The sequence below is a fragment of the Rasamsonia byssochlamydoides genome (assembly GCF_041956645.1).
Source record: "Rasamsonia byssochlamydoides strain NRRL 3658 unplaced genomic scaffold VTN77scaffold_15, whole genome shotgun sequence".
In the NCBI taxonomy this organism is placed as follows: Eukaryota; Fungi; Ascomycota; class Eurotiomycetes; order Eurotiales; family Trichocomaceae; genus Rasamsonia; species Rasamsonia byssochlamydoides.
This window is the reverse complement of record NW_027192398.1, coordinates 167,451-182,546: the sequence shown is the minus strand read 5'-3', so window position 1 is coordinate 182,546 and position 15,096 is coordinate 167,451. Positions and strand designations below refer to the sequence as shown.

Sequence of the window (15,096 nt, the reverse complement as noted above, 5' to 3'; positions counted from 1 at the left end):
AGGTTGTAAGACGGCAGGTCGAGAAGACCACATGCGAGCGCTAGGCAGAAGAGGGGCGTCAGGTGAATGCAGAGGCTAGGAAAGACGCGTGCTGAGTGACAGCAAAACATTAAAAGTGCAGGTGAAGACTGCCAAGTAATTTCATTTCATGTTGTTCTGCCATACCTACCTATCTAGGCTAAAGGACCAGGCCTATGCAACTTCAACCTTAATTTTAGCTTCTTCAGGACCCAGGTCGCCTGTAATAATCTCATCCTTGACAATTGCACGTTTCCTTGCCAGTCCTTTGACTTCGCTCTTGCACAAGCCTGTTCCTGCAAGGTCGCATTCTCCACAGCGCCTGCCCACAGGCAGACAGACCGTCTGTCCCAGTCCAACAAGCAGCTTGTTGATCTCGTGCCACTTGTCTTTAGGAAGCCAGGACTCAAGAGCTATGCGGGTCTCTTCTGGATTCTTGGTGTTGTGCCAGCCCCAAAGATTGGTGATACGATGAACATGGACATCAACACCAATCCCCTCATGTTTGCCCCAGGCGGCACTCATACAAAGGTACGCCATCTTTGGACCAACTCCAGGCAGCTTCATCAGCTCCTCAGCTGTGTGGGGAATGTCCGAGTTGTATTGATCGCGCAGAATGACGGCCGCCGCCTTGATATACTTCGTTTTGTTGTTATGAAAGCCGACAGTTCGAATGAGCTCATTGAGACGCTCTGGAGAGACGGCCAGAATGTTCTCAAGATTCAAGGTACTGTCTTTGACGTCCGTCGAGGCCTTATTTTCCTCCCCATCCTCTGTCTTGACCTTTGTTGCAGAATGGCCTCCATCTCCTAGCTCGGTATGCAATCGCTGCATGGCTACTGCCGTCACTGTGTCTTTCGTCTGCGACGACAGCATGAGCGCTATCAAGATTTGAAATCTTTTATCCCGAGGCGACGAGGTGCGCCAGTACAGCTCTGCACAGCCCATTGTATCGACAGGAGCAGTGGGATTGTTCTCTCTCATTTTCTTCACAATCTCGTACATGGTTTCCCAGTTGGAAGGCGGCTGGACGACCACGGAGCCATCTTCCCGTGTGATCTTTCGAGCCGGTTGTCGGCGAGGTTTGGAAGCATTAGCCGTGGGAGTTTCCTGCTTTACAGGAACCTTTCGAGAAGACCGGCCAACTGCATCAGAGCCTATATTGGAAGGGGTCTCTGTATCACGTCTCCGCTTCTTGGCTGGGCGTTCCAAGAGATCTTCGATATCTTCCGTGTTTGCTGAGGAGAGGGAGGAGAGGGAGGAGCTGTCATCGCTCGGTTCAGAGGCTGTGTTCGTAGCTAGCACGCCCGGTGTGGTATCAGCAACGGAGCTTGCAGAGTACTTAAAGCTGCGCAGGGCATTTGCGGCCACGGAGCTGCGAGTTTGGCGTCTGTTTGCGGGGGAAAGAGCCTGTACGACTCTTGCCGTTTCCTTTGACACCCGAGAAGTTCGCATTGCATTGAATTGCCGTGATTCGGCCGTCTCTATCGCAAAGATAGGATTTTTGCTGCTGAATGGGGAAACTTTTATGAAGCGGTAGAGTCAGTAGCGATTAGCCACGTGAACGCCCAGACCCGCGGAATACTCCGTACACGGGAAAGACCCACGCTAGCTTGGTTCATAACCTCGGCCAGACCCGCAGGCTCAACGTGTAATGCGTCTGTTTTGACTGGATTTATATCGCGATTCAAATCAAGTTTCCTCTCTCATCCACCGTCCTATCAAGTTTTCTATGGTGGTGGTAAATGCCTGACGTTGTGTGCATTTCTTGAAAAGCATCATCATCCGCGAGTCCGACTCGTCCCGGAGCGCGATCAAATCGCCAATGGCGTCATTGAAGTCGGCACCATCCACGGCAACAACGCAGCGTCTGCTGCGCGAACTGAAAGACTACGCGAAATCGCCGAACGAGGCTTTACTCCATCTGGGCCCCGTCAGCGATGAGGATCTGCTGCACTGGGAAGCTGTTTTGAAGGGTGTCAAGGGGACTCCTTATGAAGGTGAGTTGAGTCGAGTCGAGTCGGACGGAGTCATGCTGGACAGTGTTTCCCCCACCTGTCTCGCTTGCCAGACACATTCATCTTGCATGCTGCTGTTTTCGCACGCTAGCTGGTTCAATCGAAGAAACAAGGGAGAAGGGGGAATTTTCTTCCCATTATTACCTCTCTGACGCGGTTGCTAACCCTGTTGTGTCATTATCCAGGTGGTCTCTGGCAGCTTCGCATCGCCATTCCCCCAAACTACCCGCTCTCCCCACCGACCATACACTTCGTGACACGCATTTCCCACCCCAATATCTCCTTCACGACCGGCGAGATCTGCCTCACCCTCTTGACGAGTGAACACTGGAGCCCCGTGTACACGATCTCGACCACGCTGTCGGCCATCCACCAGTTGCTGACGGACCCGCGCCCGGAGTCGCCGTTGAATGTGGATGTTGCCGCGCTCCTGCGGGACGGGGATATTGCGGGGTGGGAGAGTATTGTTCGATACTGGACGGAAGAAGAACGATGGCAGGGGCCAGGTGCTACTACTGCTCGATGAACAACAGTAACGATCCGGTATATTCTATTCTGCCAGTCTGATCACTGCGTGGTAGAGCCTTTTTATCTCGATTTTGGACGGAACGTTAACTCGATGGTCTATAAAGCCTGGAGGGCGACAACATATCATGTCACTGTATGAACGACGGACTTTGTCTCATTTTTCTTTTTACGTTTTAATGATGGACACGAGTTACAAATATTACATAGATACAAATCATGTCGATCTACTTATTGTCAACGTGTTGGATAAGGATTCCAGACTACTTTGCTTCTCTTTCCCCAATTGTTGTTAATTCAATTTCACCTGTATGTATGTGAATGAAAATCTATCTTCAATATATTCAATACAGAACAACCCCCATAATACTGGACAAATTGGCCGTGCGCAAGTTTTCCTCCACTTGAAAAAGGGGAATCAAATCCACCACTTTTCTGCTGCACTGATTGTTCGATTGACGAGGTCAAACCGGACAGATCACTCAGCTGCATATGGTGGCGGGGAGATCGTGACATTGCATAAAATGCGAAAAAGGAGAGACAAAGCCACAAACACTTCTGCCCATGGTATCGAGACGTAAGGATTGGAATGATGAGGACATTAAAAGACCAGAAAAACGCCATTTCCATGCGATATGCCGGATATTCGTTAAGTACTACATCCCAGCAGAATAGAAATCATCACGCCGGCAGGGTTGGTAGGTATAATATGAATATGATCCCTGGCCGGCCTTTTCTTCCAAGCAAGAGGACAGAGTAGCCACCCAAACGGACACGTTCACAGTGCCATAGCCACGGCTATGGCACCGCCCAACATAGCCAGCATTTCCCTGGTCAGTCCTCTGGTGGGAGAAGCCGCAGCGGCAGTCTGCAGACTCGGTGGGGTGGTGGTTCCCGCGGTTGCTGTCTGCACTGGCTCAGTTGGTTGGACAACCGTGATCGAGGTCACGGTGCTGACGCTCCCGTTAGGAAGAGTGGTTGTCCTCCTAATTGTCGACGTATACGAGGATGTCGGAGAAGGGGTAGAAGCAGGCGAGGTAATCGTAGATGAGGACGCGGCAGGTGTCGGGGAGGGCGAAGATTCGGTTGAGGATGTCGAGGGAGAAGTCGCAAACGTCGTTGGAGCAGGACTGGTTGCAGAGGGACTGGGTGTAGCCGTGGGCGAAGACGTTTCGGGAGCCGATGAACTTGACGTCTCTTTGGTCTCGGAAGAGCTGGGGGTGCTAGTCGGCTCCGTAGTGGTAGGAGTCGAGGCTGGAGACGATGTCTCGTCTGCCTTAGTTGTCGATGACGGCGGCTCGGTAGTCGAGATTGGAGTCGAAGTATCGGTAGGAGGAGCGGTGGTCGACACCGGGTCGGCAGCAGTGCTGGAATTGGTGCTGTCACCACCATGAGTTTCTCTCCTGACCAGCCTCAGCACACGGGTCGCAATAGGCGCATTTTCGCTGTGGATTGCCCCCAGTGCATTGGCATCCGCATGGTGGAATTTGTCGGAAAGGGAGCTAAGCGTAGCATGGACGGATCGGTCGTCAATGTTGGCAAGAGTCTGGTCTCCAGCAGCCGGTTCTGCCAGATGCTCTTCTGTCCCCGGTGCAGCGATCACAACGGAGGCAAGAAGGGAAAGTAAGAAGAGTTTCAGCAGGCTGGTCATGTTGGCTGTGAGTACAGCTGTTATCCCACTTGATCACCGTTGAGAGCGAAGGGAAGGCCTCAAAGGCCTGTTTGCAAACGATTGAAACTTGACCAGGGCAGTGAGAGAAGTGAGAAGGAAAGAATGATAGAAAGCCCTGCTCTAGTTTGGGATGGAGCTTGGTTTTGTTGATGGGCGGGTCACTGCTGTGCCTATTTTAGTCGTGTCGGACTCTCGCCACTCGACGATCTTCACTGGGACTCAGCCCGATTCCGGGTTGAGACAGAGATGGTACGAGCGTTAAATGAATGGTCCACCCGAATTGCGACAGCAAAGTGATGGACTAATTCTAACTCCTACTGAAGGAACGGAGGATTAACAAAGCATGAAGCAGTTCAACAGATGAGACAACCCAGGAGGGTGGGACAGATCGATGACTCTGGGAGACTGGGACAGAATTTCTTTTTGTAGGGGTCCGAAACCACCGCAGGAAGCCAATGGCTTTGTCAACAGGGCTGCACAAAGCTCGCAATCATTGGAGTCATTGCAGCGAATCATAAGACGGAAGTTGCCCGCCCACCTCTCCACTATGTCTGAGATTTCTGGCAGAACTGTGTCATAGGGGTACAGTTCCGTCTGCAGAAATTCTCAGAATGGCTGCTTGCAGGCCCTCCAGAATGATTATTATCGATTACCCCATCGTGTCCAGGAACCAACACGAACAGTAGAGCCTTATAATCCGCATGGAGACCCATGGTTCGGGCCCGCAGTACATACCTCTGGCTACCTATCTAGGTACGGAGTACGGAGTCTCCATGTGTATCCATTGGATTCCAAAGACGGCAAACCGAATCCAAGATTTTATGACTAATAAGAATACGACGCCGGATCAAGTAATCGTCATGACTGCTACTGTAACTAACATTTTGAGGGACATCTCTGAACAATTGAGTCCAGAATAGCAAGAATATCGCATGCTGTTTAATAGCAATTAGAAGTCGGTTAGAAGATGATCTCGCAGAGCACAGCCGATCCCGCTGAGGGTCGTTTACGGTTTACCGGTTCGTGATGCCGGTGGGACTCGGGAGTGAGACATCTCGCCCAGTATGGAGTAGTTTGGAACTATGATCCTGCCTGGAACAGCACCGCCACCATCGACAAACGTCTTCGATGTAAACGGACAATCCGATACCTAGGACCCTAAAGTTTCTAAACAGACTTTTAAAAATTCAATGCATCTGGTCACGCAGCAATTATAGGTCATCTCTGGCACTAGATTTAGTACGGAGTAGATTGTCTCAAAAATCCTGTCGAGAGGGACATCTTGTGGTAATGATCCCAATGTCATCAGCGTCCAGGATACCTAGCCTTGCAACTGGCTATGTTTGATGGACATCCTTTGGTAAAAAGTGGTCCCTCCCCAATGTGTCTGCGGCTGTTGATTCCATGCTAATTCCATGGTGAGAAACTTGGCTTAGTGTCGATACTGTCAGACAGCTCTGGAGAGGTCTGCTGTACGAGTAGAAGTACTATGCTGGACAGCTACGTGAGAGCTTTGGAATGGCATTGAATTGATCAGCTATTCTCTAATACGGCCACTTTGGTTGTGTGCCTAAGTACTGTATCCTGAGCCTTTCCCTCCCATGTTAAATCTGCACTTCGTATAAGAGCATGCCGCCATCAATTGGCTTTCAAGTCTCGTGTTCCGTACAGAGCTTACGCCAGCTGCTGCATGATGACGGAAGATAAGCAAGCTGGGCTGCTAATTTTAGAGTCCGAGTCCGAGCTGCTGACGTGTTCAACCTTAATGCCATCCATCCTATTTCGGTTGAAGAACAGGGCTTAGGGTTTAGGGTTAGGGCTAAGATCGGTCACCACCTCTGCATCACTGACATTAGTTCGTCACTCTAAATTTTCTCCATTATTGGGAGAAAAGAGCGACCATCTCAGGTCAGGAGAGGGCTCTCAACAGGCTAGTGTTGTAACCAATCTTTACCACCTTTTTGAATTAGTGCCTTCCCAGACGAAAGCAGGATGCTGGCGGGTGCAGTCGCTCAGAAGTCAGATGTTATTATCCAACTTGATGACCTCAACGTCAGCAGAATGGAATTAACAGTGACAACAGAATAAGGACATGGTAAAGAAGGTGTAGGAAGGCGGAGGAAGATGAGAGTCTAAACAGATCCTCGGGCACGAACACCCAGACCTCTACGTTAACATCCCAATTAGCTAGGGCGTCGTAGAGCCGCCGAGAAGATTACTCTTATTGGAAAGTCGGGAACTCCAAGTTGATAGAGTGTTGTTTCCATAAGTTTTATCCGGTCAGGCATTTATTCAAGGCGTCAACTACCGAGCGGCATGAGCGATCTGACTCGATGCTTGAGGATGTCTTCTCAAATATCATCAGCATTGGGAAGGGGCTTGCCAAGAGCCTTGCAATCTCATTAGCAAGACATGATTTCTTAGTGCTGGAACCGATGTTCCGTGTGGTTGATCGATTTCACACAATTAGCTATGTAACGATGTGCCTGAAAACCATACCACATTCTGCCGTTTACCCGGACAGCAGGTTACTCTGCATGTGGCACTGTCTCCGCAGATTCATGATGGTCAGCTATATTCGAGGTAATGTAACAGTACACTATTTGGGATGAATTGACATCCATTGGTCGATGGAGACGGTAAGACAATTTATTCTAAGACCAAAACTCCTAGCTTGACAGGACTAAAGACGGCGGTTTGACGATCATTGGAGTAGGTCAGAATCATGAAAATCTACCCTGATTATAGAACTAAATCCTATGGGCCGATATGATTCCGTCCATTTCGTTGCCTAACTACCTGCTTCGCGGCGAGATGGCTTTCTTCCTACAAGCTGACACTGTTAATGAGATGAAACATAGGTAAGCGGCAACCCTAATCAGCATCTTGGCGAGGATCCCCATGCCCGAAAAATGTGGGCAAGGCGCCAATCTCCGCATTATGATTGATGCATTTTAGTCGTACCCCCGCAATTGCGGGATCGACCGTGTGGCGTGAAATTTTATTTTTTTCTTCTCCCGGCGAATTTATCTGTTTTTTATTCAAGGGGTGACCGTGCCTGAGTTTAACCATCCTGCCAAGCGACCATTTCCTCAGCTTATACAATCGTCCAATCGTCGCGAATTGTAAGCAGAATCCCCCGCATCGGCACTTGATTATAATTTCCGCATGTCTCTTATCTCCTCTGTGGATGCGGAGTGTCGGAATGATGAACAGGATCCCAAGAGTGACTGACCGGCGGCCGAAAACGATCAGTCGTGATGATCTCCCGACACGGGGAGTCTCGCACTTCGAGACCCGCGGGTCCAGACAAGCGACTCAACAATGGCATCTCTCCCAATGGATTGACGGATGAAGATGTCGAGCGATGGAGTATAAAAGGGTGGAATGAGTCCGGGGTTGAGGCCATTTGCCATCACCACAGACAAACACGCAATCAGCAGCATCAAAATCGATCTTTTCTTTTCTTGCCATCACCATGTTTCGACGGGCTCTTTTCCTGTCCTCTTCCGCCTTCCTTGCTGTCAAAGCCCAGCAGATCGGCACGGTCAGTCCGGAGAACCATCCGCCCCTGGCATGGGAGCAGTGCACTGCCCCTGGGAGTTGCACGACTGTGAATGGTGCGGTCGTCCTTGATGCGAACTGGCGTTGGGTCCACAATGTTGGGGGATACACCAACTGCTACACTGGCAATACCTGGGACACCACGTACTGCCCTGACGACGTGACCTGCGCAGAGAATTGTGCGCTGGATGGCGCAGATTACGAGGGCACCTACGGCGTGACCACCTCGGGCAGCTCCCTGAAGCTCGATTTCGTCACCGGGTCTAACGTCGGATCTCGTCTCTACCTGTTGGAGAATGATTCGACCTATCAGATCTTCAAGCTTCTGAACCAGGAATTCACCTTTGACGTCGACGTTTCCAATCTTCCGTGCGGATTAAACGGCGCTCTGTACCTTGTTACCATGGCTGCTGACGGCGGGGTGTCTCAGTACCCGAATAACAAGGCCGGCGCAGCGTATGGAACCGGTTATTGCGATTCCCAGTGTCCAAGGGACTTGAAGTTTATCGATGGCCAGGTATGTAGAGCTGTAATCACCCATGTTGTGAAATCACTCTCCTACTGACATGGTCGATTTATAGGCCAACGTTGAGGGCTGGCAGCCGTCTTCGAACAACGCCAATACAGGTATTGGCAACCATGGCTCCTGCTGTGCGGAGATGGATATCTGGGAAGCCAACAGCATCTCCAATGCGGTGACTCCGCACCCATGCGACACACCCGGCCAGACAATGTGCGAGGGGAACGACTGTGGTGGCACGTATTCCACCAATCGCTATGCAGGCACCTGCGATCCTGACGGCTGCGACTTCAACCCCTACCGCATGGGCAACCATTCTTTCTACGGCCCTGGGGAGATTGTCGATACTACCCAGCCCTTCACTGTCGTGACACAGTTCCTTACCGATGATGGCACGGATACTGGCACTCTCAGCGAGATCAAACGCTTCTACGTCCAAAACGGGAAAGTCATTCCTCAGCCGAACTCCGACATTGCCGGCGTGACTGGCAACTCGATCACCAGCGAGTTTTGCGATGCCCAGAAGACGGCTTTCGGCGACATTAACAACTTTGATACACACGGCGGTCTGGCCAGTATGGGAGCTGCGCTGCAGCAGGGTATGGTTCTGGTGATGAGTCTGTGGGACGGTAGGTCCTTGGGAGACACCCGGACGTTCTATATCAACCAGAACTGCCAGAACTGACGAATTAAAACACTTTTAGATTACGCGGCAAACATGCTGTGGTTGGACAGCATTTATCCAACAAATGCATCTGCTAGCACTCCTGGTGCTGCTCGTGGAACCTGTTCGACGAGCTCCGGTGTCCCATCGCAAGTCGAGTCGCAGAGCCCCAACGCCTACGTGACGTACTCCAACATTAAAGTTGGACCAATCAACTCGACCTTCACCACTTCGTAAGTGGGTCTCACTTGACAGAAGGTCTGTTTCACAGGCAAAGCAGACGGTGGACGTCGCAGCGTCCATTCGACAGCCGTGTCATGGTGCCAGAAGAAGTATGGGGAGGAAGGGAACCACACAAAACTGCAGGAGAAAGGAAAATGATCTATGTCTGAACCATTAGATTAAGTACATTCGTTTGATTCTTGAAATTGTTCGCTTTTGCCTTCTATTTGTACATATTGTTGGATCCAACCAAGCAATCAAACTTGGCATGTCATGACCCCGTTCCGTTTCCGTAAACCTTAAATGGATCCGTGGACACCTTAATTGAACCACCTCCGTTGAGAGACAGGGACAAGGACACACTTTCGCAAAAGACTGACTTCAAGATATCACTACTATAAATATGGGGTATTGTATTTTGTAGGAAACATCCCCATATGTGGTCGAACAAGACCTTGCAAGTTGAAGTTGCAACGATGATGAGAATCCTCCAAATACCGCTGCCCTGTAAGTTCAAACTAATCTTCCTTGAAGACAGCCGGTTGCGGTAAGATTGTGAGTGTTGCCGTGACAGCCTCCGGCTGGTCCTAAGTAGTGAGCTCCGCACTCGTCGGTACCTAGTACTTGTCGATATACACATGCTGCCCTTGTCACTACTGCCATCCAACACCGCCATTCATCAAAGAGGCTGCTTCGAGACTGTCACTGAGACCATATATTTAAGATTGGCATCGCTTCTTTCTTGGTAATTCATCCAGTGATCTGCTCTCTGTTTATTCTACCTAATATACCAAGCTGACCACATCCGAGCAAATTACAGTCTCGGTCCGCTCGTCGTGCGATTACCGGTAGAGAGCTTGGCCCCTCTCATCGAACGGCTCTCCAATTTGACCACCTCACAATCCATAAATACCTCCGTCCCAAACACCGCCTTGCGGGTCATGGTTACCTCGCTTCCATATCATCAACCAGGGATCCCCCCAACTCCAGAAGTGTCCCCTCCTCGCTGTGAACCAACACCAGCTAGATGGAATGGTATCTGATGGAGTCATTGTCGAATTGCAAGTCTGCCTCTGTTATCTCGGCTAGCCATCAAAGAATATATAAGTGGCGTGCAGCTCCCCATGTTCTGAAGTCCAGCATTCCAGGATTCCTCCACCACGGTCTGGTCAACTTTGATCATTGCCTTTCTCAATGAACCAAAGAAGAACATAAGAATCCCTTTCTCATTCTTTTTCCAGGTTTCGTAAAGCCAAATCACAACCCCATCACCTCCATTTATATTCCGAATGCTGTCCAAGATGTGGTCATCCGTGTGTATGAGTGGATTCGAGACATCATAACACGGATATCCACTTTCGTCCCCAGCGGATCGAACAAGCTCTAGACCAAGGCTTTCCCTAATGTACTCCGTACTTGGTATAACCAAATGAAGGTGAGTTTCAGACTGACGTCAAGCAGCACTGGAACCAAGGAGTGAGCATCAAAGAAAATTCTGCCATGATTGTGCTTACTGTACGTACCATGACAGACAAGAAGTCTGGAAGGACCATAGCACGCGAGTCAAGAGCATGCATCCTCTCAATGTGTTCCAATTCTCACCATTCTTGCTTGTCCTTCTCTGTCCAAGCGAAGTCCTGCCAGACCAGTTGTGACATTTCTTGGTAGAGAGTAAATGGTTTTGAGTTCGATTTGAATCCCAATTCAAAATCCTTGTCAAATTAGGAGGATGTGAACACCTTTTATCAAAGTTAGTGACAGGTCATAATAAGATATCCAGTCATCAAACCTTTCCGAAGCTAAGATCACAACACCTCTCTGTCAGTGCCAGAGCAACTCTCGTCACATGCAGCAAGCTAGCTGCACGGACTGTGGATCCTCTGGTAGAAGATATTTCAATGTAGATGTTTCAAGGTAGAGTGGTTGTTTTTATAATTGTGAAGTGTTGCAGATTCGGCCAAAAGAGGCGCCATAACACCAACTTCTTGGTGAATCTGAACCAGGTATCGCGTCCGCCAACATGAAGCGATATTGGGGTTCAAAGATGTTTGTAGAATTCTCTGTCTGATCTATCTGACCGAGGGTACGAAGGCTTTATATGTACCTACGTAGGAGTAACGGGAGCATAAGTGAATAACCTCAGTGAAGCGGAACAACGATATTCTGATTACAGAAACGAGTAAAACAATAGTGCCTCCGCTAATAGTGAAGAAGGGGTAATTTGACCACGGATTATTTGATTTCCTGATTAGGAAGGTGTATGGAGAGGATTGGCGTTGTTCGTAGTTGCCGGGTGACAAAAACCGGGTATTCACTGCAAAGCAGAGGACTTGGGGAAGTGAAGAGTGAATTATCTGTAGGCACTGAAGGAAGGACCAGATTTCCTGCGTGAATGACCGCGGTGACCTCTGTGGTTAAACCTCGGTGTGCGGCCGATGCTTGAGACCAGGTGTCGCAACAGAGCAACCCAGGACGATGAACGAGACTAGATTCATATTATCATTAATATATGCACCTCATAGTTTCTTGTGGCTAAGGAAAACAGCTGGTAACGGCGAGCTGTTTGGTCTCCCATTATATTTAATTTAACAGCGCTGCATAGACAAGCTCCCTGGCCAGGGCCGGGCAGAGATAGATTATGCACGTGGCAGTGGAAAAATATAAAATATAAATCTCGGAAATCTGCATCCGAGATAGAGGACGTTGAAACTTGATGTTCAACTTCTCTTTTATATCTGAATGTTTTGCAGTAATTAATTGCTAGACCAACATTGGCAGAGATCCTCGCGCACGTGCTGGCCGTTTCTGCCTCGCATTCGTCCGCCTCCATTTGCTGTGGGATCCAGCTGCATGATGATGTCGCATTTTTGAATCCGGCCCCAGCGCCATAAATATAATCAATTTATCCTCTGTTATCAATGATGATGCCTTCTCTTCTTCACGGGTGCAACTGTCCAGCCCAGTGGCTAGGCATTGACACGTCCAGGTCCGGATCGAGGCCGCATTCCAGGCCGCGCCTGCTGATACGCAACAAGTTGGGGTCGTGAGGAGAACATTAATTTATTGATCTTAAAACACAATTACCTAGACTCTTCGCATCGCAAAATGCATCTTTCCCGCCTGCAAGGCTTGCTGGCCTTGGGCTCTCTATCAGCCCCGGCCTCAGCAGCCTCGTCCGTCCCTGCCGCGTCCTCTTATGTTGCTCCGGCGGGCTTTCCCACCAGCGCTTTCTCGTAGGGACCACCGTCGCGTGTGTTACGAATTATGGAAGAGGATCATACCGGACTGACTGATCGGGCTATAGCTCTTACTACTTCCTTCCAGCACGCCCAACCCAAGAACCGCAGCCAGTTATCTACGACCCTGTGCTCAAGCTGACCTTCCCCTACAATCTGACGAATCCCAACACGATCCCCACGAAGAACACGGATCCCCTCTTCTATCCTGAGCCAAAGCAAAATCTGTCCGAGGCAGAAGCCAGGGCAGTGATCCAGCAGGTCATTGCGAATGTGACCAAGGTGATTACGGCCAATTCCACTGCCAGCAGCTGCACGAGGTGCCAGGATGCCTTGGCTGCCGCCCAACCAGCCGCCTGGTTAGCTCCGTCCCTGGTCCCAGATGCAATGGTTTCTCTATGTAAAGCTTTCCACTTCAGCTCGAACACTTCGTGCGAGCAAAGTTATGCTGCGAGCAATTTTGGAGCTATTTGGACCCAGGTGCTTTACTATGCGGACGTGAAGGGCTTGGATGGGCAGTACATCTGTCATTCGCTCAGCAGCAGCTTTTGCAGCGCCCCCACGACGAGCCCGCTCGACACCACCGGCCTCTTCCCTAAGCCGAAACCGACGAATCCTCGCGTCCCCAAGGCCAGCGGGAAGCGTGTCAAGGTCTTGCACATGTCCGACGTGCATTTAGACCCTAGGTATTCCGTCGGCTCGGAAGCCAACTGCTCGTCGAGTCTCTGTTGCCGTACAAACAACCCGAATGCCGCTTCGCCGGATCAGGTCCTCCTGTCCGCGCCGGCTTACGGGTCATTCAAGTGTGACTCCCCATATGACCTCGTGCTGGCCGCCTTGCAAGCCGTCGGCCCCTTGACGGGGACCGGGAAGGGAAAGGAGTCGCTGGCATGGACAATTTACACTGGAGATCTCGTCTCGCATGACCCAGAGCCGCAGCTGTCGCGTCTATACACCGAGTATACGGAGACAAGTATCTACGGCATGTTAAAGTCTTATGTCACTGGTCCCGTCTTTGCTGCATTGGGCAACCACGACAGCAGCCCCGCAAACATTGACGCGCCGCATAGTCTCCCAGGGCCTTTGGGTGAGCAGCAGAGTTGGAATTATGATCACGTCGCCGGGCTCTGGAAGCATGAGGGCTGGATCGACGAGGAGGCGGCAAAGACGGCGAGGACGCACTACGGTGCCTACTCAATTAAGAACCAATATGGCCTCCGCATCATCTCCTTCAACACGGGTAAGTGGTCCGAAACAACTCTTGGTGTTCTTAGTAGCGACAAACGGGAGAGTAAGACTGATGAACACCGAACAAGACTTCTGGTACACCTCAAATTACCTCAATTTCATCAATACCACGAACCCAGACAACTCGGGAGTCTTCTCGTTCATGATTGAAGAGCTCCAGAAGGCTGAAGACGCTGGGGAGCGTGTCTGGATCATTGGCCATGTTCTCAGTGGATGGGATGGCACCAATCCCCTGCCAAACCCCACGAACCTCTTCTACCAAATTGTCGATCGCTATTCCCCGCATGTCATTGCCAACGTGTTCTTCGGCCACACACACGAGGATCAATTCATGATCTACTTCGCAAACAATGGGACGGTCCAGAATGCCGACACTGCTCTGACTACCGGTTGGATTGGGCCCAGCGTTACCCCCCTGACGAACCTGAACAGTGGATTCCGGCTCTACGAGGTTGATACAGGCGACTTTAATATCTACGAAGCCTACACTTTCTTTAGTAACGTCTCCAGTTTCCCGTCCCTGAACGCGACCGGGCCCACTTTCAGCATCGAGTATTCAACTCGCAATACGTACGGCCCGGCTGCCTCGTGGGGTTCTGATGACCCGTTGAATGCCACGTTCTGGTACCGAGTTACTGAGGCGATGGAGAAGGACATCTCGCTGGTGACGTTGCAAAATAGTCTCCAGGGCAAGTCAAGTGTCAAGAGCCCGAACTGCACCAATACGGCCTGCCAGGAGGCGAAGATCTGCTACATGAGGAGCGGAAGCGTTGCGCTGGGAAGTCAATGTCCCCAGGGGTAAGTGCAGGAATTGCCTTTGTGTGCAGAAGAAAGTCGATGCTAACGAGAAGCCAGGTATGGTTCGGTGCAGAGCGCATTCTCACCCAAGTCGTGAGATTTCAATTTTCCATGCTGGAGAACTTTCTCCGTGCGTTTCGCAAATGAGGTGCATCTTTATATTATAGGTACTATTCGAGAGAATCTCTTAATATTAAGGGGCTTTGGACAGCCCTGAACGACTTTCTTTTCAACACTTAAATCCGCCTCATAACGAAGACATGCATCGTAGTCATTACTGTACATAGGTTACGATTATGGTAATAGCAATGTTACTCGTGGTTCCCGCGGTCCCAGGATACTCTGCTGGTATTCCCGTCGGATCACAGTTCCTTCCCGATTAGACAAGCATGCCGGCCTCCGCCGTCTCGGGCCATGGCATAGAATGTCTATCGACCACGGGTATGCAAATTTCCTTGACAGGTCATCCTAGGGACTTGAAATTCGGGTCGCCTTCATCAGAAGCAGTTACTATATATCTTCAGTGAGTTATTCTGTCATTCGGTGTAGTCTCTGGCTATAAAACTCCCCTTCGTTGCTCCCTCATCCTTCCTCCGGTCTCCTTCCTAGTG

At 50.4% G+C, this 15,096-nt stretch overlaps 7 protein-coding genes across 7 annotated transcripts; 4 read left to right on the top strand and 3 right to left on the bottom strand.

Annotated features, from left to right (window-relative positions):
- Positions 1 to 192: 192 nt before the first annotated feature.
- Positions 193 to 1,473, bottom strand: VTN77DRAFT_1908 (uncharacterized protein; the record flags this gene model as incomplete). Its single annotated transcript, XM_069417691.1, has 1 exon — positions 193 to 1,473. The coding sequence occupies one exon, from the start codon at positions 1,471 to 1,473 to the stop codon at positions 193 to 195; it is 1,281 nt and encodes a 426-aa protein (XP_069279694.1).
- A 370-nt stretch (positions 1,474 to 1,843) lies between these two features.
- On the top strand, positions 1,844 to 2,562 carry VTN77DRAFT_1907 (uncharacterized protein; the record flags this gene model as incomplete). The annotated part of the gene is made up of 2 exons (XM_069417690.1): positions 1,844 to 2,018; positions 2,222 to 2,562. The coding sequence occupies 2 exons, from the start codon at positions 1,844 to 1,846 to the stop codon at positions 2,560 to 2,562; spliced, it is 516 nt and encodes a 171-aa protein (XP_069279693.1).
- A 777-nt stretch (positions 2,563 to 3,339) lies between these two features.
- VTN77DRAFT_1906 (uncharacterized protein) lies at positions 3,340 to 4,212 on the bottom strand (the record flags this gene model as incomplete). Its single annotated transcript, XM_069417689.1, has 1 exon — positions 3,340 to 4,212. One exon carries the CDS (start codon positions 4,210 to 4,212, stop codon positions 3,340 to 3,342), a length of 873 nt encoding a protein of 290 aa, XP_069279692.1.
- A 3,499-nt stretch (positions 4,213 to 7,711) lies between these two features.
- VTN77DRAFT_1905 (uncharacterized protein) lies at positions 7,712 to 9,218 on the top strand (the record flags this gene model as incomplete). The annotated part of the gene is made up of 3 exons (XM_069417688.1): positions 7,712 to 8,314; positions 8,379 to 8,946; positions 9,022 to 9,218. The coding sequence occupies 3 exons, from the start codon at positions 7,712 to 7,714 to the stop codon at positions 9,216 to 9,218; spliced, it is 1,368 nt and encodes a 455-aa protein (XP_069279691.1).
- A 623-nt stretch (positions 9,219 to 9,841) lies between these two features.
- Positions 9,842 to 10,246, top strand: VTN77DRAFT_1904 (uncharacterized protein; the record flags this gene model as incomplete). The annotated part of the gene is made up of 2 exons (XM_069417687.1): positions 9,842 to 9,948; positions 10,024 to 10,246. 2 exons carry the CDS (start codon positions 9,842 to 9,844, stop codon positions 10,244 to 10,246), a joined length of 330 nt encoding a protein of 109 aa, XP_069279690.1.
- A 5-nt stretch (positions 10,247 to 10,251) lies between these two features.
- On the bottom strand, positions 10,252 to 10,705 carry VTN77DRAFT_1903 (uncharacterized protein; the record flags this gene model as incomplete). Its single annotated transcript, XM_069417686.1, has 2 exons — positions 10,252 to 10,618; positions 10,668 to 10,705. The coding sequence occupies 2 exons, from the start codon at positions 10,703 to 10,705 to the stop codon at positions 10,252 to 10,254; spliced, it is 405 nt and encodes a 134-aa protein (XP_069279689.1).
- A 1,603-nt stretch (positions 10,706 to 12,308) lies between these two features.
- VTN77DRAFT_1902 (uncharacterized protein) lies at positions 12,309 to 14,582 on the top strand (the record flags this gene model as incomplete). The annotated part of the gene is made up of 4 exons (XM_069417685.1): positions 12,309 to 12,436; positions 12,508 to 13,679; positions 13,756 to 14,485; positions 14,543 to 14,582. The coding sequence occupies 4 exons, from the start codon at positions 12,309 to 12,311 to the stop codon at positions 14,580 to 14,582; spliced, it is 2,070 nt and encodes a 689-aa protein (XP_069279688.1).
- Positions 14,583 to 15,096: the final 514 nt, after the last annotated feature.